At 49.6% G+C, this 20,967-nt stretch overlaps 2 protein-coding genes and 2 long non-coding RNA genes across 4 annotated transcripts; 2 read left to right on the top strand and 2 right to left on the bottom strand.

The window, feature by feature from the left end:
• Positions 1-8,180: 8,180 nt before the first annotated feature.
• Positions 8,181-10,009, bottom strand: LOC149326687 (uncharacterized). The gene is made up of 4 exons (XR_016286608.1): positions 9,469-10,009; positions 9,206-9,356; positions 8,903-9,067; positions 8,181-8,534 (listed from the first exon to the last, which is right to left on the bottom strand). It is a non-coding gene; the product is annotated as an uncharacterized LOC149326687 (long non-coding RNA).
• Positions 10,010-10,409: 400 nt separating this feature from the next.
• Positions 10,410-12,213, top strand: LOC149326688 (uncharacterized). The gene is made up of 2 exons (XM_089562730.1): positions 10,410-11,146; positions 11,581-12,213. Exons 1-2 carry the CDS (start codon positions 10,491-10,493, stop codon positions 12,164-12,166), a joined length of 1,242 nt encoding a protein of 413 aa, XP_089418856.1. The 5' UTR covers positions 10,410-10,490; the 3' UTR covers positions 12,167-12,213.
• Positions 12,214-12,508: 295 nt separating this feature from the next.
• LOC149326689 (uncharacterized) lies at positions 12,509-13,054 on the top strand. The gene is made up of 2 exons (XR_016286387.1): positions 12,509-12,879; positions 12,972-13,054. It is a non-coding gene; the product is annotated as an uncharacterized LOC149326689 (long non-coding RNA).
• Positions 13,055-14,771: 1,717 nt separating this feature from the next.
• Positions 14,772-19,076, bottom strand: LOC149326690 (uncharacterized). The gene is made up of 4 exons (XM_089564649.1): positions 18,714-19,076; positions 17,931-18,081; positions 17,314-17,652; positions 14,772-14,786 (listed from the first exon to the last, which is right to left on the bottom strand). Exons 1-4 carry the CDS (start codon positions 19,010-19,012, stop codon positions 14,772-14,774), a joined length of 804 nt encoding a protein of 267 aa, XP_089420775.1. The 5' UTR covers positions 19,013-19,076.
• Positions 19,077-20,967: the final 1,891 nt, after the last annotated feature.

Consider the following 20,967-nt stretch of genomic DNA (forward strand, 5'->3'; position numbering starts at 1 on the left):
AGGAAAGCTTGCGTGAGCCGACAGAGGTCATCCTCCTTCATACCTCTCCGGCGGGTGCTGATGCGGCGGATAAGGCCGTTGATCTGATTGGCTTTGTGGGTTTTTTGCGCAAAAGACACGACACAAAGAAACGAGGTAGACAGGACAAGCGCTTTTGGCTGATTGGCTGTGGTGCGGAGGCGCTGAATGGCCTCCGAGTTTTGCGTGTTGTTCTGTATTAACATACCCAGAACGCGGATGGTGCGGACCGGAGGTATGGGATGGGTGTCGACTTGAAGCACAATAGGTTCTTGCGGGTCGGGTACGGGCAGGCGAGCTCGTCTGTCCCTGATGACTAGTAATTCGGACTTCGTGGAGGAGCATGTGAGCCCGTTCGCCTGTACAAAGGAGTGTACTTTATTGATTGCTGTTTGGAGGGAGTTTTGGATTTCCCCGTCAGAGCCAGAGTTGGTCCACAGGGTAATGTCATCGGCATATATTGAGTGTTTAATGTGAGGTATCTCTTCCAGGAGCGGAGGGAGGCCTCTCATTGTAGTGTTGAAAAGGAACGGAGATAGGACTGCTCCTTGTGGTGTTCCTCGGGTGCCTAGTGTGATCTTCTCGCTGTGGAGGTCTGCAATGTGAAGTTCTGCTGTACGGTTATGAAGAAAGTCGGCGATGTAGTTGTAAGTGCGAGTGCCTACATTCATTTGTGAGAGGTTTGCCAGGATGGAAGCATGTGACACGTTGTCGAAAGCCTTGCTGACATCTAGGCTTAGGATGGTTCGTGTAGCTCGGATGGGTCTCGGATCGAGGATGTCGTGTTGGATTTGCCACATAATGTCTTGAGTGGAGAGGCCGGTCCTGAAACCGATCATAGTGGGGGGGAAAAGGTCCTCTTGGTCTACGTGAGTGTGGAGTCTATTGAGTATGACGTGTTCCATGACCTTTCCCAGGCAGGACGTGAGCGAGATGGGCCGAAGGTTGCCCAGCTCGAGTCGTTTGCCTGGCTTAGGTATGAAAATCACTTTGGCATGCTTCCAAGTGTCTGGAAGGCGACCCTCATGCCAGTGTTGGTTGAAGAGGTCCGTGAGTGCCTCGACGGACTGATCTTCGAGTTTACGAAGCATCTTGTTTGTGATGTGGTCGTCGCCAGCGGCCGCGGTGGTTTTAATCTGGTTGAGGGCGGCGCGGACTTCTCCTGCCGTGATGTCGGCGTCCATGTTGGTGTTCTGAGCACCCGTGTATCCTGAAGGAATGGGAATTTCAGTGGAAGTATTGATGTATTTGTCTTTCAGGGTAGCGAGGAGTTCCTCATTTGTTCCCTGAAAAGCGTGTATGACACGGGTGAGGTTCTTGTGAGATGTGGATTTGGTGTGAGTTGGGTCCAGTAGATGCCTGAGCAAGAACCACGAATTTTTGCATCCTAACTGGCCGTTAAGACGGTCGCAGGTTTGATGCCATTGCTCCTGACTCAGTTTGATGGAGTAAGCTTCGATCTCTCGCTCGAGGCGAACGAGACGGAGCTTGAGGGGTCGATTGTGTTTTTGGCGGAGCCAGCGAGCCCTAAGACTGCGCTGGGCCTCCCACATGTGTATGAGTTTGGCGTCGGGAGAGGGGCCATCCTCGTCCTGGGTAGTCGTGGAGGTGGCATTGGCGGTGTCTTCGAGCAGCGAGTTTGTCCATGTGTCCAGGTCGTCTATGGGGGCCGAAGTGCGTTTGGCGCGCACGTATCGGAAGGCGTCCCAGTTAGTGTGCCTGATTGTTCGGTTGGGGGCTTTGCTGTGTGTAGCCGTGAAGGTTGTGCTGAGAACATAGTGGTCGCTACCTATGTTCATGCCGAGGTTTTCCCAGCGTGCGTCTGCGATGTTGCGGGCGAAAGTGAGATCGGGGCAGCTGTCCTGTGAGACACTGTTTCCAATCCGAGTAGGCCTGTCGGGGTCTAGGAGTAGTGTCAGGCCCAGTGTTTGGGCTGTCTCCCACAATTTGGCTCCCTTACGACCGCATGCTTTGCGGGGGTAGCCCCACTCGGTATGCGGCGCGTTGAAGTCACCTAAGCTAGATGAGTAGCATCCCTGTTTGTGCAGTCGCGCAGGCCTTACGAACGAGGGTTGCCACTCGTGTGCTTTTGTCGCTAGGGGGCTGTAGACGTTGAGGATGTGGAGCGGGGCTTGTGAGCGGCTGTTCGGTAGGACCTGTACGAAAGTGTGCGGAACCTCGGGGTAACTATAGGTCTATATGATTAGCTGCTAAATTTCGGTGGACCAGGATGGCGGTGTTGGGCCGGTGGTCTGTTGTCGTTTGTTGGTTATATGCGGCGTAGCTGGTAAGTTTCGTGTCCAAGTAGGTTTCCTGAAGTGCGATGATGTGGGGGGTGTGCGGCTGGGCCTGCAGGGTGTGCTCCAAGGCTCGCCGCTTCGCCTTGAAGCCCCTGCAGTTCCATTGCCAAACTGTGAAGGGGGAGCTAGCCATCGCGTTTCCCGTAGGGTTCGGGGCGCTGTGATAGCACGACGGGTGATTTAAGAATGCCGCCTGCACGTGAGCGCGCGGTTGCACTCTCCGACGTAGCGACAATAATGGGTGCTGGGTAGTTAGGAGGGGTTGTCGACTTTAAGGGGGTTGCGGATGTCGGGGGATTCGTGAGGGTATCGAGCCTGGCATGAAGGGTTTGGATGTTGGCTGCCATTGTGGCGCAGCTTTCTACTAGACGGTCAATGGTGGGGGCGAGTCGAAGGAGGGCACCCTCGAATTGGGCCATTCGCGTATCAGCTGCCTCGAATTTGGCATCTATGTCTGCTTGTGAGGAGGGGGGAGGGGCTTTACGCTTCGTGCGCTTAGACTGCTCAGTGTCCATGCGTGGATCACCTACGGGGTCGGATGTGGGAGCGTGAGCCACCTGCTGCGGTTGCAATTTGGGGTTTGTCTGTGCTGATTCTATAGGCTATGAATTTTAGCGTTTGCTTTGGCCAATTGTAGCTGTAGTTCCTTGACCATGTCTGCCAGCTCCCTTACCTGTGAATCTGGTGGAGAAGCGGTGACTTGTGCAGGAGTCTTCCATCCAACTTGTTTGGCTGCTTTGATCTCCGGCTGGCCTTGAGAGCTGGTCCGAGAGCTGCGTGAGGCGGATGTGGAACGGCTGCGAGTGCTGCTGGAAGGGCTGTCGCTGCCAAGCGGGGGGAAGGAGTCGTCCCGCAGTAGGTTGTGGTCGCCGCGTTTGCGGTCTCGGGACCGGGACTAGCGTCCGGGGTTTGCCGAGTTGGAGCCGGTATCGGTGTCAGTGACCGATGGGGAAGACTTGGGCCGAGTGGAGGACGTGAACCGGTATTTGCAGCTTCTGCTGCCTGTAGGGTGGGCACCTTTGCAGACGATGCATGAGGCTTGGCACGTGGGCGGTTGGCCAGCTGGAGGAGGGTCATGGGCTGCGCCACAGCGTCGGCAGGTTGGTTGTCGCGGGTGGGGGCACACATCCGCCCTGTGGCCTAGCTTCCGGCAGTTGAAGCATGCCTCCGGACGGCTTTTGTAGGGGAACACCTCAAAAGTGAAGCCGAGGTACCTCACGTAGAGCGGGGTAGCTTGGCATTAGCGATAGTCACCACGAAATGTCGTGTGCGGCCCATGCGGCGTGCGGCGACTACGGGGAGATCGGGGTTTCGAGCTTGGAGCTCAGCGAGGATCTCAGCGTCGGTCTCGTGACTGTAGGCTCTATATAGTGATGAATGCGATACTAGCAAATTTCATCCCATGGCCGCTTTGGCGCTGCTGCGGCGCTTCGCCTGCCGCCTGCTAGCTCCGTTGCTGAAGGCGTCGGGGAAATCGAATATATATTCTATTATGGGACGAGTTCGCAGTGAAGCGATGTGAAGAGTAGGCCTTTTGATATAGCGCAAGCGACTTCCGAAGCGCCGTCAGCGATGCGAAACCATTAGGCCTAGCGACGACTAGGGCAGCCTGGGACCAGCGCGCAGTTCGTCGCCCGGCGTTGCCGCAGTCGGTGTGGTTGCCGAAAGATCCACTTTTTAACAGACATGTTGTCGTTGCTCGAATCTAGAAAGCATCTGTTTTGTATTTCCTTGTGCGAATGTCAAGTACGCCGAGCATGCCGGCCGGCCGACCGGCCTGGATCAGGTCTGCCGGCGTCATAAAAAATGAGCTAAAGAGTGTTCTTGTCGTAAATAAAAAACCCTAGGCCAAGAAATGTGAAAAATGTGTAATTTTTGAGGATCGCTGACCAATACTGAGCTGCTGGTAAAGGTAACAACTGTGATACGAGCAAATTTCTGGCCACAATTAACCGCCTTGCAGCTGCCGCTGGCCTGACGTTGGGGTCCGGCTCGCCTGGCGCCCGCTCGCTTCGCGGCTGAAGGCGTCGCGGAAAGTGACCATACTATTACTTTATTGTGAGATGATGCTGTTGACTGTAAAGCGATGTGTAGAGTAAGCCTTTTATTATAGCTCAAGCGACTTCCGAAGCGCCGGCCGCTGCCTCTTCGACGCGAAACGAGCAACGACCACGACATCCAGGTAGCAACAGAGCTCGTCGCTCGGAGAGCCCGCGAGCGGTGCCGTTGCCGAAAGCTCCCAACATAAGCAGGCATGCTTTGTCGCTGCTCGAGTATAGCTGGCAGTCTTTCTGATGACGATCGGTGCCGCGCCGTCCAAGTTTTCGCACATCTGTCTCCTGATTGCTGCTCGAACAGCATGGATCCGGAGCTCGAAGCGCGGCTGCGTGCAGCCACCGCTGAGATGGGCTTCGAGCCTTTCAGTACACGCCATACCGAGACCCACAGGGCGACGACAGCAGCGATATATATAATTCTAGTACACTATAGCAGCGACTCGTCGGCGCAGCTAGGAAACTCGCAAAGGCGGGCGCCAAGATTTGACGAAAACACATGCTTTTGTGAGCAGACGGATTTCCTTCTTTACCGGAAGTACCACATTAATTTCAAGAAATGCGCTGGATTCTTACCTCTGTATACGTATGTTTAAAAAAATAAGCAATCAATAAAATAATATTTCAAGGAGCATCAGTGCTCAGTTTCAAATGAAATGTTGCAAAAATTGCGCGTGACGTCAATTAGAAGGGTCGCCCAGTCCATGGCCAAGGCTGCCCAGTTTACCTCAAGTGGTAGGGGCGGGTAAAAACGCGCGGTGAGGTGTCGCCCTAATCGTCTGTGAGCGGCAAGTTTGAAAAATTGTTTGTAAATTATTGGTTCCACGCGCAGCTTTCTGAATCAGACTAGAATACTCGCAGAGACCACCTCTACAGAGTTTTTGCAATAAAATATGATTGAAGAAACCATTTCAGGGTCCCTTTAAGAGAGCCACTGGAATGGACCACTTTTCCAGTAACGTACTACGCATGCGCAAAGCAGACCCTTTAGAAAATTCAGTCTGACAACTCGGCAGGCATCATCATCAGCAACTTTCGTCGGCGTCGTGCGCCATATTTTGGGCACCTTTGGCTGGAAGACGCGCAGCTATAGCGCTCTGCACGGCCTTTGCACTAGTTTCCACCTTGTGGCATGTCTGGTTGCGTTTGTGAAAGCGATGGCGGAAAATTTGCAGTGGTCGAGGGACCTGACTGTCATCCCGGGCGGATTTTCGGAAAGGCTTTTGGACTCCTATCGTCCGGCCGCACCTCTCAGCGAAGCTACAAGCCGGTATCACTGCGATCCGTCGACAGTGCGCGTTGCCGTGTCACCCTGCAGGTCGAATGTCGATAAAGGAGGGCTAACAACACTTGGACCGGACTCGACTACGAGCAGGCGCACTGCAGGGCGAAATGCGTGTGGATCCGGATACGGGCGCTCGATCAGCGATCTAGGCCTAGCGACGACTAGGGCAGTCGGGGACCAGCGCGCAGTTCGTCGCCCGGCGTTGCCGCAGGCGGTGTCGTTGCCGAAAGCTCCACTCTAGCACAGGCATGCTGTCGTTGCTAGAATCTAGCAAGCATCCTTTCTGGTAGCATGGCTGTTTTGTATTTTCTTGTGCGAACGTGAAGTAAGCTGAGCCTGCCGGCCGGCCAGCCTTGATCCCCTGCCGGCGTCATAAAAACGAGCTAATGAGTGTTCTCGACGTAAATAATAAACCCTGTGATAGGGAAATGAGAAAATATATCATTTTTCTGGGTCATTGGTCAATACCGAGTTGCTGGTAAAAGTGACAACTGTGGTACGAGCGAATTTGTTGCGAGAACCGCCTCGAAGCTGCCGCTGGCCCGACGCTGGGGTCCGGCTCGACTGGCGCCCGCTAGCTCCGCTGCTGAAGGCGCCGTAGAAATTGACCATACTATTATTTTATTGTGAGATTATGCTGTTGACAGCAAAGCGGAGTGAAGAATAGACCTTTCCACAAATTCCGCCGCGCCACCAAGCGGCCGCGCAAAGCACTCTGGGAAAACGGAGCGCCGCGGCGCCGCGCTCGCGTCTTTTCGTCCGTCTCTCCGACTGCGCCTGCTCACCGGAAAGCCTTCCTCTGCCATCTCGTCGCCATCGCTGTTTAATATACCTGTGCTACATGGGAACGTTCGAATGACATTTGTGTCGAATGACATTCGGACTCGACGGACGCGCGCGGTGCTACACGAAACCTTCCAAGCGCATTCGAAAGCCTCAGCTCGTTTTCAGTGTACAACGATGACGACGGCGGTGGTCACACTGCTGACAACGACACTATCACGGTCAACAGCATCATGTGATTGTAGTGAAATATATAGTTTACTATAATATGATTGCAGTGGGACACGTTTTTCAGGCCAACGACACCGACGAATCCGATCGGCGGACGGTCAGCCTTGTCGGCGGCTGAGCGAAAGCACGGTGATGAGGCGGCGGTGCAAATATGTTCGCGCTTCTAAATGAGCGAAACGAACGGCCATATTTCACATGTGCAAACCTTAACAGTCACCAGCGATAAGCGCTTGCCAAATTAATTTCAGTCGACGATGACTTCCTTCCCTTCCGCGACGACTAGGCCTAGCGAGTCCGTAGAATATGATCTGTGATTGCGGCGGTCGTGATGAGCGAATCACTAGCTTTAGCGAATGAAAATGGTCACTGAGTGTAGCTTTGGCAGTAGTGACCTGAAATTAATTATTGCTTACATCGCTGGGCACGCATATGATAAACGTGAAACGCCGGTGTGACCCAGACTGCCGAGCCGTGCTTTACGGCCAGCAGCAGTCGTCGCCGTCGCTAGCTTGTGGATAACAAGTTAGGCCGTTTCAATTATCGCCAAACATACTTCTGGATAAAGTACTTTAAAATAAAGTACTGGTCACGTCGGAGGAAGCCGGGACAAAAAACGAGAAGCGCCGGTCCTGCGCGATGTACAGCCCGCGGTTGTTAAGTGTTTCTCAGGCGTGCGATCGCATCATCGCTTCCCACACATTATCGCACTGCGTAAACAAGCACGGCTACAGCCGGTAAAAAAGAAAACAGGTTGATTAATCGAACTAAAGCGCCGATTGCGTTTTATGTCATGAGAACGAGTACTAACTGTTCGTACGCAGCGATGTAAACAACAGTATGAGTGCAGTTGTCCTCATCGGCGCACTCCTGGGTAAATTTCATGCTGACGCGGTAAATGTTCACTGCTGTACTATATAATCTTCAAGCACTCCCTTAGACAGAACACGAGCTATTTGCTAAACATGACACAGTTGGTTGACACAGTAAGCGTGACACAGTCGGATGTTGCGTTCCGCGGCCACGGATCACCAGCCGAGCACCAGCAGACGCAAAGACCGGCGTTCTCCCAATGCATGTATACACAGCCCACGAAACACAAAAAGCGCTAATAGACGTCTAAAAAAAGTCTCGGAAAAGAAAGCTTGACATCTAGAAGAAGTTGCACCTAAGCAGTTTTTTAGACTTAGACGTTTATTAGCCCTCTATTAGCTCTGCTAACGCTACGCTTGTATACGGCTAGAAAACTTCCGAGGTAGAACTTTTGTAGAATTTTTTTAGACGTTCCTTTTTTTCCGAAATGGGTGCCTGTATTATTTTACGCATTTCAAGACTGATTTTAGTGCTGCCTTTAAACCCTCTAAAGCTTTAAAAATGTTATAGTTCATTTTTTCTGGTATACACCACTCAAAAATGAACTCAAAACTGATTTGCAATGACCCGAACAATGAGCCCACATTACAAGGGATGTATGGCTGTAGTAATGAGCCATAAATGAATGTGCTAGCACACTTTTCAGTCACTGCGTTACTCTTTATTGAATCCAGTGCATATACAACCACACAAAAAAAGAAAAGGATCAGGAAATTAATGTTAGAAGCCACGGAGGAGGTAGCTTCACTGGTTTGGCTGACGTTGCAACGGTAAGCACTTGGATGGCGGGAAAGTGTCGAGCAGCAACCAATTGTTAAATCAAAAAATCATTCCGCCCTGGGCACGTTCACAACGGATGCGTTGATGAGCAAGTTGCTGTGATGTGGATGGCACTGAAGAGCTTGCTAGGTGTTCCAAAAATCGCTTTTCTTGCAAGGAGGATGCCAACTAGACGGTAACAAAGGGAAGTCAAATGCAGCTCTGTTCAGCAGCCTGCAGAAGTGAAAAATATTAGAGTAACCAAAAGCACAGTCAGTAAGGTGCATGTAGAATGGCCAATGAGGAGTCGGAAGCAAATAAGACCAGGAAATGGCAAGGAGTGACAGCACAGGCAATAAAATAAGCTAATTAAAAACATAGATGCATATGATGTCACTGCAAGCGGCAGTTCAGCAGAGTGCTACGGCTCACCATAAACTCAAGAAGTCAATCACTGTGGAGGCCTTTAACAGAAGCAAAATCCAAACAGCGTGCATGGACACAAAGCCAAGCAGTCAATAGCAAGTGCACTGCCTTACTGTGATGCACACTGTACTCATAGAACCTCCTAAGCTGCATCTTGCAAACAGGCTTTCTCTTACCTGCAAGATGTGGCTGAATCAAAAGTGGTTGATGTTTGACATCTTGCACCGTCGCATGAAAACATAGCAGAGATGCTGCTGTCTTGGTAATGCCTGCATCACTTCAGTATACACCAGAGATGTGTTAAATTTTGGACCTTAACTTGACAGCCACACAGGGCACATCTGAAAGATAAGACAAATAAAAGTGCGTGTGTATAAGGTTTCTAACACTGCATTACCAAAGAAGCCCTTTCTAATCTGTACGATGAAGCTCAAACAGTGGGCAAGAGAATGCTTACACCACTGCAAGAGATTACTTACACCACTGCACAAGAAGCATTAGTCCAGATTCCCACCTCAGAACTGAAACAATCTCCAGGCCAAGTCGTCTGAACAACCAAGTACAAGGTGCTGCTATTAATTTGCGTGAAACTAGACCAGGTCCTTGCTCCTCCGGCCAACAGTTGGAGTTCTAAAGGACAAACAAATAATGGGGCTTGTGGAATGAACATTAGCAAAGAGCCTAGACCTATACAAGAAATCATGAAGTGAAAGAAAAGGAAGGAGTTGCCAAGCGTGCTTACCAAAACTTGAGAAGTTGAGCAGGCAAGGAGGTCCTCTGAAAACCACTGTTGAACAGCCTGTACCCAAAACGAAATGTACACAGTGAAGTAGGGACAACGCCAGCTGTGCACGGTGCAATGGTTTTCCAAAAAATAAAAGCTGCCATGCCTGCAAAGAGCCCTAGTACTTCACTGCACTGTCAAACAGCCTGCACACATACAGAGCAGCACCACTGAGTAAACTACCTTTGTGCCGGGGCTCTCAATTGCAATGAAATAAAAGCTTGACGCAGTTAAGATAACCAAAGCCTTTTTAACGCGAGTTTCACTGACGGCAATCACAGCAAGGAGAATTGGAGCACACAGGTGGCCAGATGAGAGTGCTTGGAAAGAATACCGTTCACCTTGTCATTGCCTTGGTAAAGAAAGCAACTCGCATGCGATAGCAGCCTAGTTGTATCCACTTAACAAAAGCTCAAATACATGCAAATGCCCTGTCTTAATACATTCAATGCTGCACTTTGGTATGTAAAACACTGGCTGATACTGTTTTGTGATTTGTAAACCAAAGGTTCAATCAGGCGCGTTATACTGCTGTCACACGGGCACTTTCGATCGCGATCGGACTCGAGCGCGGTTGAAGTTTCAAGCGCGATCGAGATGGACAGCTGCTACACGTATCCGCTCGATCGCGATCAACTAGTTGAAATGCTACATACGAGATGGCGCTGCTTGTACTATCATCATCATCATTGATTATTTAATCAATTTATAATAACAATAGTTAATAAAACTTTCTTGTGAAAATATCAAACTATGAGCAGAAAAAGCACCTTAATTACTTTCTGCTGCAACCATGGTAAGACATTGCACTCATGGCCTGACACACTAATAGCCGACAATAATAGCCACATCCGCGCCTAGCCGCTGACTCTTTCTCCGAACCTTCCTCGATCCCGTGTCATCCGTGCTACTCGTGCTCGTTCCTCGTGCTCGTGCCTTATTTCTTCAACCTTGTGTGTTGTGCCGTTTGGCCGAGAGCGATGGCGACAGAAAAAAAGCGCAAAATCGCCGTCATGATGGCTGCGTCTGCAAGCCTGGAAGCAGAAATCGAAGCGGCCAGGGCAAAGGTTGAAGGTTTGAAAAGACGCCTCCTCCTCACAAGTGCTGTTGCAACTGCCGCTGCTGCCGGCACGTGTAGTGGTGTTGTACACCGCGAGCGCTGGATTTTCATCCGGAAAGAGAGGTGGTTTGAGGACACCTTGCCTCACCTCGGCGAGAACTTTTTTAAACAATCATTCCGCGTCTCTCCAGCCACTTTCCGCTTTATAGTGGAAACATGTCGGCCCTCTCTGCAGCGCGAGGACACCGTCATGAGGCCGGCGATTTCCGTCGAAAAGAGGGTCGCCATTAGCTTGTACAAACTGTGCTCGTCGGCTGAAGATCGGTCGATCGCGAACCTCTTTGGAGTCGGCCGGTCAACTGTGAACACCGTATACAGAGAATTCTGTACAGCAGTGATTTCCGACCTTGAGCCTGACTGGCTCACGATGCCATGCGGAGAGCGACTCGCCGACCACATCAAGGAGTGCAGTGCCGTGCTGGACTTTCCACAGGCAGTTGGGGCGTTGGACGGCTGCCATTTTCCTGTCTCGCCACCGAAAGAGAAGGCAACAGACTATTACAACTACAAAGGATGGTAAGGTGATCCAGCGTAATCATTTTTCTTTCGTTTCTTGGTGGGCCGACACTGGCACGTCGTTTGCAGTGAACATACGATTATCAGGTACTGTCTGTCTAGCCTTTGCAGTAACTTTATCGCTGCTAAATGGTTTTGTACTCGTAACGTAGTGCCATTCAGTGTTGATTTACACTGCTGATAATATTAGCACATCAGCAGTTCTCGCCCCTACTGTACCTCATATCATTCAAGTTGGGCATCTATGATGGCGCTGCAGTGTTCTTGCAAAATATGCTAATTGTCTTCAGGCATGTTTTCTGAGCCAGGAAGCCACCTTGAAATAGCTGCAGTTACAGCGCGAAGTTAGACATCTGCTGTCGACAGAAAGGGGGCTTACAAATCTAACTATTCCTTACTTATGACTGACTTGTGTTATTGTTGTTACTTTGCAGGTATAGCATCATACTGCTGGCCCTTGTTGACCATAAGTACAAGTTCCGTTTTGTTAGGGTCGGCACACCTGGACGCTGCCATGATGCATACGTGTACGAGCAGTCCAACCTGGCAGAGTTTGTCAGAAGCCCGGCATTTCAATCACCTGTGGCAAGCATCAGTGGAACACCAGTCGGGCCACTGATACTTTGTGACCAGGCCTTCACCCTAACATCACATCTCATCAAGCCATTTAGCCACCGGGCCCACCTAGATGATGAGATGAAGGAATTTAATTACCGGCTCTCAAAAGCGAGAAGAGTAGTGGAAAATGCCTTTGGGAGGATGAAGGCTCGATTTCGTTACTGCATGAAAAGAATGGAATGCAACCTGGACAATGCTGCTGACGTGATTCGCGCCTGCTGTGTGCTAAATAACATTTGTGAGGAGCTGAACGAGCCCATCATGCCACAGTGGGTCTTCGCCACCAGAATCACCAACGTTCTGTACGAGCAGCCAGACGACGTCAATGACGCTGCAACCACAAGCGGCGCTTCAGCTCGAGCTGCTGTTGTCCGCTACTACAAGGAGCGGGCACAACAGTGAGGTGTGCGTGTTGTGCGGTGTTGTGCTGTGTTGTGCTGTGTTGTGCTGTGTTGTGCTGTGTTTGTAAATTTTGTGGTTTGACATCCTGAAGCAGCAGATGGGCTATGAGGGACACTGTACAGGAGGGCTGTGGATTAATTTCGATCACGTGGGTTTCTTTAACGTGCAATGACATTACACAGCTCACCTGTGCCTTTTGCTGACTTCGAAACACAGCCACCGCAGCCGGCAGTGCACCTGGGTCCTCCTAATCAGTCGCCGAGGCCCATGACCACCGAGTCGCCGCAGCAGCTGTGCTATGTTTTCAGTGCACTTAACGCTTTTTGTTTGTTTATTTCCACCAGATGACTGCAGGTTGTTGAACATGTGTGCAGTGTGTGATGCCTTGTTTGCGATTTCTTTATTGTGCTGTGCTTTATTGTGTGGCTTCGGCCTGCTCCGAGGAAGCACTCTCCTCGCTTCTTTTGCTTGTGGGTTGTTGGTGCACACAGCTATACTTTTCGAAGGTATAGCTGTGTGTAGCTGTTCGAAGGTATAACAACACCGAGAAGCTACCAAAGCTTCCCTGTTTCTGCGCTGAACACTTCGAGGCATGCGCTTTCCATCTGCTCGATGTCAGTCACTTCCGCCTGCGGTGGAAGTCTCTGCCCACGCTTCGACTTCCCATCGTCGATGGAACCCAGCAACAAGCCCCGAAGCGCCATAGAGTCCTGGTAAGCATTTCTGCAAATTAACTTTTTTTATTGCGAAAGCAATACTACTCGCACTTTCAAGCCTTCGCTTCCCTATATTTGCTACCCTACAGTGGCACCAGCTGGCTGCGGCTTCTCCTGGCATGGATTTCGCACAGTGACTGCCAAGGCCATGCTTCTGATAGAAACTGGTGAAGTACGCAAATCAATGTATTTATTGTGAAGGCATGAAATGTAAAGCAATCCAGAAATGCTATGTTGCACCACCTCAAGCTTTCTAAACCCAAATGCTTTAGAAAGGAAAGTGGCTGATCTGCCTTTGTACAACCATCTTTCAGAGAAAATACCTTCAACCAGATCCTTCTGAGGCAGGCTTTCAACGGTTGCAGTAAGCAGTTGTCCGCACCAGGACAATGGTTCTGTTGAACACAGCGCCAGATGTGTGGCCGTCTGTAAGTCCTTATTGTATTTCGGCCATTCTGTATGGATAAATATTTGCTTCCCTACAGAAAGGGAATGGTGAAGGCGACTAAGGCACAGCACAGCCATCATGCACACTTTGTCCCCTGAAAATACCTCCAACTTTCATTAAGTAATATGTGTAACTTCCGCATGCCTGACATTTGGGGAGTAATTCGGAACAATATCATGTGCAGATTTCATTTCCAGAGTACACCTGAAAGCTTCTGAAGGAAGTTATTGAGCAGCAGCAAGCTGTGGCGATCCTTCTGTGGTGCATCAGAAGCCAGCATAAGCGCTATCCCAACGCCAACGATCCCTGCTTTCAGCAAGGTGAGGGCGACAACATGGAGCGTGTTTGAAAGTCTGAGCTGTCTGACAGGAGCAAGATGTGTGTCTCCCCTTCTGCTGTGTCGGAGGCCGACGTGAGCATCTTCGCAGCACATACTTTTACAAGTTTCTTGCAGGTCCAACTGGCTACAGATTTCCAGCTTCCTGTCCACCTGGCCGCAGATTGTACGGACATACCCAGACACGTATCCACCAGATTTCCAGCTTCCTGTCCACCTGGCCGCAGATTGTATGGACATGCCAAGACACGTATCCTTTTTTCAATGGTCACCTTGGCAACCAACATCTTGTGCAGAAAAATGACTGGTTCAGCCAGATCACACAGATTTTTCTCTCGGCAGAACCTGCCTGCTAGAGAGCGCGTATCCCAGTTGGCGGATAGGGATGCTCTTATCACAGTCTGGCCGTTCTCCTCTGCAATTTGTGCAGTCACTTGCAAGACACTGTTAGCAGGAATAAACTTTGATTCAGTCCGCCTGCAGTTACATTCCCCTTGACTGGCAGAGGAGCAATTGAGGCAAGTGTGATAAGAGTGGTGCTTGCACCCGTGGACCAACAGGCTTTCAGATTTGAGCAGGACCCAGACTACCTACCAAGCATGTGCTGGAAGGATTCTGCAGATACATCTAAGCAAGTCAATAAACTGTTTTCCAACTGCTATGCCAAGTGGCTTTGTGCATCTTTTTGTACTTTACTGCATGGCTGAAATACAGAGCTATATGTTATGTTGTGAAAGAGCAATGAAGCCACCTAACTTGCTGATTTTGAGATGTTGCTAATCAAGTTGAAAGCCTATGTGGCTTTCAGCAGGGTACTTTGCTGTTATAGCTTTGACCATGCAGGTGGGCAGTGGCCTACTATTATGATGCCCAAGCCACCCCCACAGCACACACTGCTGGTAGGTAGTAAACCGGTAGCACCTGAAACAATGACAACAATGATTAGATGTAGCAAGCAGTACACAAGATAAAGTTGATCAAATGCGCATCCCGAGGGATAGTATGTTCTGACCCCTAGCTGCCTCCTAATTTTTGTATGCTGCCACAAAAGTGCCTGTGATGCATATTTATTCAACAGAGCCAAAAACAATTCCTGTAACTACACTAAACAATGGTGACCTGAGAAAGCATGCACACCTAGGTTGAAGCGCAATGTTCACGCTTTTCTAGATGTCTCAAGCTGACCTACCGTGTTGTTGCTATTGGCTATTTATCAGTAAAAAAAGATAGCGGTGGAAGGAAAAGATGTTGCTAGCTGCGACATCTGCCATCTAAACCTTAGCTGTGGCTAGCAGGAATAAAAGGACGGAGAGAGAAGGGGGGAGCGATAGAAAGGACAGGGGTCCTCTGCGGCAATATACACTATGTACAATTCCCTATATGGGAACCAAGTTGTAGCACTCTGCTAAACGCTCTGAATGCACACTTTTCATTGCACTTACTAGTGTTTATATTATCACTGCAACTGAGGAAATTTATATACATAGATGCCAGAAGCCCACTTCTGATAGGACAGTCTCCTTTGCAATTTTGAATTTGCTCAGCAGTTGCTGCCAACTGCAATAAATATTCATTTAAACCAGCCAGAATCCAGACGTACCTAAACTCAGACGTATTACACGGTATGCCTTATTTTCAGCCACCCCTGAAATTCCTGAAACTTTCTGAAAATGACAGCATGGAGGGTGATGAAAGGTTCCATGCTTCCTATGTTATATAGCTCATAATCTAATTCCTGAAAAGAGAATGAGTCTGTCTCCTGCACATTAATGGGCTTTGTCAGTTCAAACTTTCCCAATCCCATTTGTCTGCGCATTGGACGGCTATGCTAGTGAGCAGCGGTTCAGTAATGAACCGAATTTCTTGTTCTCAACTGACGCCCAGTCCTGGTGTGGCATCTGTTGCTTTTGTTCTGCATATTGCTAAACTACATGCCATACGGATTACTTTTCTTTTCTGTTTTACAGTATACCTACTTTATTTCGTGACTTGGTTTGCCATTGAGACTTGACTGTGGTAGAAACATCCACATTGCTAGTGCTAGATTACCCTGCTGAAGGGATACCCCAGCTGCTCAATGACCTCTCAACATCCACTTGAGTCTTGCTTCAGCCGTGTGGCGCATCATAAAATGCAAATGCAGGGTGGATGACAAAGCTTATCTGTTCAGCTGACAACTATCTTCTCCCAGCCTCCCCAAAGGCAGTTTCTTTGTCCCGAGAGCATACATGCAATAAGCAATGCAGTAAATGACGTGAGTGTTTCCAGCAACAAGGTAGTAGGGGTGACCCACATTCCCAGTAACTGAAGCAAATTGATGTCAGTTATTCCCTACACAATAATGAATGATTGTAGCCTCACAGCAGTAAAAAGCCAACGCTGAGATACCGCTGGGCAACCACAATGTAGTTGTTGCCGACTAGCAGAAACTCAGTCTCGAAACAGTTCATCCAAAGCAGTAACATCACATGGGGTTCAGAGCTTTAGAAGCTGAAAATATGCATGACTACCTTTCAGTTAAGGTTACAGTCAGTGTGACCATTCGTGATTCCACACTTTTTATTATTTTTTTCGCCTTTCGCAGACTAGTTCCGGCACAGCGGCACTCATGTTCTCTGGTTTTCGTCATTTTGCTTTGTTTCATGGCGATGAATAGTAGCTCAGAAACGCGCAGCGTCAATATCAAGAAAAAAATTGACCGTTGCAACAGTCGGTAACGCGAAATTTGAGCCCAGCTCTTCACCTGCCACTGCTGGCAGTGGCATAATAGGGTTCATATCACTCACCCGTCCACGTCGCCCACTCATTGCCAGCCGTCCTTGGAGCCATCGCACTTCCTCGCTACTCTGGAGCTGCCTTCGGTCGCATCACACAAAGGCGTGCAGTCGTAGGAAATTGAGCCTATGTCTGTGGTCCGCCAAAGAGTTTCCTTTCCAGCTCACTCAAATTTCCCACATCTATTTCGGCAGTACACAAAACAAAAATGGCTGAACGTAGTTTGGCCAACAACGAAGATCATTCTGTATATTACTCCGCCCATGGCAGAGCGGCAAGCCTCCACGGGGCTGGCTGAAAGGCACTCCACGCATTGGTTGACTCCTCCCGAAGCATAGAGCAGGCCTCACAAGCAAACCCCTTGGGCCATATACTTTGGTGGATGTGTACATCTGCTGTCTCATTGTTGGTAATCCCAAAGCGACACAGAACTCTTCAGAACATTACAGGGCCATGACTTTGATGTGTGGCATTTGTAATACTGGACATATGTCATACTAAAGATGGTGATATTTGCTGAGTAACACTTCGAGCAGACTCGTTAATTCAGCGTGAACTGTTTTCATTGTTCTTGGGCCTTTTTTTTTCAAGACTACCCAACATAACATTAAGTTCTAAAAATTAGTGTGCTCTGTAGTGTTCTTTTCCACTTGTTCTGTATGAGTGCAATTCTAAATTAAAGCTTTGTCTCCTCTCTCTCTTGGTATGGACATGCGTGTCATTCCTGTACTTTTTTGGTTTGGTGTTCTTGTAACACACAGTATATCCTGCATCAGTGTCAGGCTGAATCCATGTATGCTGTGAAAACCACACCAAGGATGTAGTAGCCAAATTCATTTATTTACGGTGTTTCGAAAAATTTTGTCATTACATTGACCATTTTTTCTTGGAGTTTGTAGTGCTTCTCGCGCAATGCAAGCTCCGTTGCTTGAGAAGCTTCGAGAGACTCTCTCAGGAGCCTCTGCTCTGTGAGCAGAGCTTGCTGGAATTCTGTTACATTTGAATTCCGCTTCCTTTTCCGCACCGGTCGCTGTTGCTGCGGAGATGGCCCATCTGGCGGCGGCCTATTTTCAGTATCCTCAGCAGCGCTGCTGTTGAGGGTCTGTGGCCCGCTTCGTTCCCTGCAGGCCTCATTGGTGTCGCAAGGAGATGGCAGCGTACCAGTGTCGCTACCGGCACTATTGGTGCCATACACCATTTGGTCAACGAGCTGCACAAATAAAAAGTAGCCTTTTGAGTTATGCAGGAGCTGATAGCTTGTGAGAGCTATAGCTTGATAGCGTAATAGCTTGTGAGAGAGGATTGTAGAGGAGTGGTTCACCATAAAAGGTACTTTGGTTTCATAAAGAAAATATCTGGCACGTTTTCTAGGACCTGGCATTCAGTGCCAAACGGCATGCATTTTTATACAGCACGACAACACGAGACAACAAAATCAATGCGCCACTGTTTGCTAGATCTCTGTACAACAAATTGCAAGCTACTTACATGCTCTACAGAGCTCTGGTCGCCACAGCTGGACTCCTGGGCGATTGTTGGGTCATTTGCAGGCAGTGACCCCAGGAATGAGTGTAGCTGCTCGAAGTGCGGCCAGCCAATGGCGCCAGAACCGGTAGTTCTGCCGGTTTTGAGCAAGGCCCTGCACAAATTGAATATTTTATATGGAACATGCCGCACTTGAGAAAACAGCCTGTAAACAACTGCTTGAAAACTGAATTGAGCCGGCACGATGAGAGCGGGCTTGCGTGTATACAGCTGGTAAAAAAAGTTTGTTAATGCAGATTCGCGGGTAAGAATCGACTTCTGCATTGTCTCGCTAGCTAATGAGCACGTATTCGCTTGGCAGGATGGAGAAAGTGCGTCCCCTGAAAATGTGTGACCTATGCACGACCGACACTTTTTTCCACGAGCCAGGGGAATCGTACGCCTGGTTATGTAAACACGTGCTACACACAACGCTGTCCTGTCGTCACATCTCCCCCCCCCCGTTCTTTTCTGCTCTCGGTAGTACCTCAATAAAACTTCGGTTGGGCCTAGTTGGTACATGTTACTGTTAAGGTGAAGGTTGCGCAAACACGGGACGATCGACAACACAAAGACACACACGTGCGCCATATGCGCGTATGTAGTACCACACGGGCGCGTATGTACCACATGTGGAGTTGCGGAACACCGAAACATGCTTCGTATTATTCTGGCCATGACTGCACAATGCAGGACGCGGGCACTGATGTAAGTCGCTTGATTATGAAACAGAGACATGGCACTTACCGGTACGTGCGTGTCAGGTTGCGCATTTTGTGGCGCACTTCTGTACCAGACCGCTGAAATCCAGCCGCGCCCATGGCCTCCGCGATCTCGTTGTATACGCAGCTGTTTCTTTTCTGGCGCCTCAGATCCTCTAGTCTGTCCTCCCATAAATCAATTAGCACAGATGTCTCCTCTTCGGACCAAAGCCTCCGAGGACGTGAAGCGGCAGCAGGTGTCTCCATGGCTAAGCAACAAACGCTCGGCGGGCAACGCACGTGGGAGCCGGGATCGCGTTTGTTTACAACTGTCAAAATAGGCATGCCCGGTGTCAAGAGTATAAACGCCGCTTTGCAAATCAAAGCACACAAATAAAACAAATGTTGTTTTAAAATTGTGCTCATTTTTTTTATCATAAATATTTTAGTACTTTTTAGTTTTAGCTGCGATATTTTGTTTCAGTTGGCGTGTAGCCTGGGAACGAGGCTCGCAGCGGCTCCTCGATCGTGCTCCAGGCGCCTGAGCAGGATCGAGGTCGATCGCGATCGAAATCGCCGTGTAGCAACGCTGGATCTGCATCGAGTTCGATCTCGATCGACTGGATCGCGATCGAAAGTGCCCGTGTGACAGCAGTATAAGTGGCTTAGCCGGCAAAGCCGACACTTTCACCACAGAAGAGAAATGGAAGGTTACTTACTTTTGCGGAAAACGAGGCTCACATCTCAGTGAAACACTGGTAGTAAACGGTACCGCAGAAAAAGGGGAAAATGCAAACTGCAGCGGCGTGAAGTGCCAACCACCGCGGAAAAAGTGCGCAGCGAAACGTACTACAACGTGCGCAGCATCAGTTGGTATATTAGCTCTATGGCAGCATCCGCTTCGCGCGCGTAGCTATCGCTAGCCTCTGCAACGCCAAATGGCCAAATGAAGTACTAAATTTCTAAACGTAAAAATAAACAAATCATCAAAGAACCAAAAAACAAATTGAATCTAATACTTTCATGTAAAACTAAGCACTTGCAGCTTCCACTAAGATTGTTTTCTGCTTTAAACGGCTAAAACCACTTTGGCAAACTATCCTGCATCGCCACCGTGCGGAGCGACACCAAGCAGCAAGCTGCGGCGTGACTACTCTAGTTCACTAAAGGCGTGACTCAAGAAAGATTGCCTCCAAGATACGCCGCCACGAAAAGATAGCGCGCGGGTGATCTGCGCGATAAACCGCGCGAGCGAGCTAGGCGAAGGCGGGGGGAAGGCCATAGAGAAAGATATTGGGAAGGCGGCGAAGGCAGCGTGCGCTGCGCCTGTCAATCCGCATGCTGCCGCCAGCTAGCCGAGGCGTAACAGAGGCGTTCGCAACATGAAGCAAATTTTTTCACTCGCGTCGGCTTTCAGGGCAATTATATGTTACCTAAATCCAGCCTTACGAGTCGCGGGTTAGCTGCACTCGATGTGGAACGTGATTCGGGCTCCGTAGGAGAAAACGCGCTTTCTGTGTTCGAATACAAAGAGCGCGGTCTTTGCACCGGCGCGCCTGCTCTTCGAAACGTCAAGCAGGAGAGCCATCTAATTTATGTGCCGTGATTTACAGCACGTTTAATCCACGGTGGCAACTCTGCTGATTACTGGCGCATCTCCTTGACGTGGTCTCAAGTTCCACGTGTTAGAAACAAGTATAGAAAACATCTGACTACAGATGTTTCACAGAAGTTTCACAGCAAACGTCTTACTGCAGATGTTTAAGAGACGCCGCAGAGGAAACTTCTTCTTGTCGACATCTATGAGACGTTTGAACACAGCGCAAGACGTTTGTAGTCATTTGAAGCTGTTTCGAGACGTTCGTAAGACGTTTTGTGTTTCGTGGGAGAGCCCTCGCCGCTCATGTGCCCATGGTGGAGGTGAATAACTTTATTCATAAAAGCCCCCCCCCCCCCCCCCCAAATAAAAAAAAAACGAAAATTATGCAGCAGCATTACGGGCGGCCTTCTTCAGGCTGCCGGTTGTGGCGTCCTGGCCGTACCTAGTCGCGACGCCCTCTGCCCCGGTCACCAGCCGAATTTGGAGATTCGCATGTGCCCATTGCTCTGCGTAATCACAGCAGGCGTCCGTTCCGCATACACTCGGTGTGGAAAGATCGTGGAGAGACGATCCATGTATCCCTTGCGCCCGCTAGTGTTGAAATGCGTACCACATATTTTGTGGTGTTTCGAAGGCTTCCACAGGGTAAATCGCCCTTGCGAACCTTGCCGATTTATCCTGCGCATCCATTCTAGCTTCA

This window comes from Amblyomma mixtum, chromosome 10, assembly GCF_055824585.1.
Source record: "Amblyomma mixtum isolate Tamu chromosome 10, ASM5582458v1, whole genome shotgun sequence".
NCBI lineage: Eukaryota > Metazoa > Arthropoda > Arachnida > Ixodida > Ixodidae > Amblyomma > Amblyomma mixtum.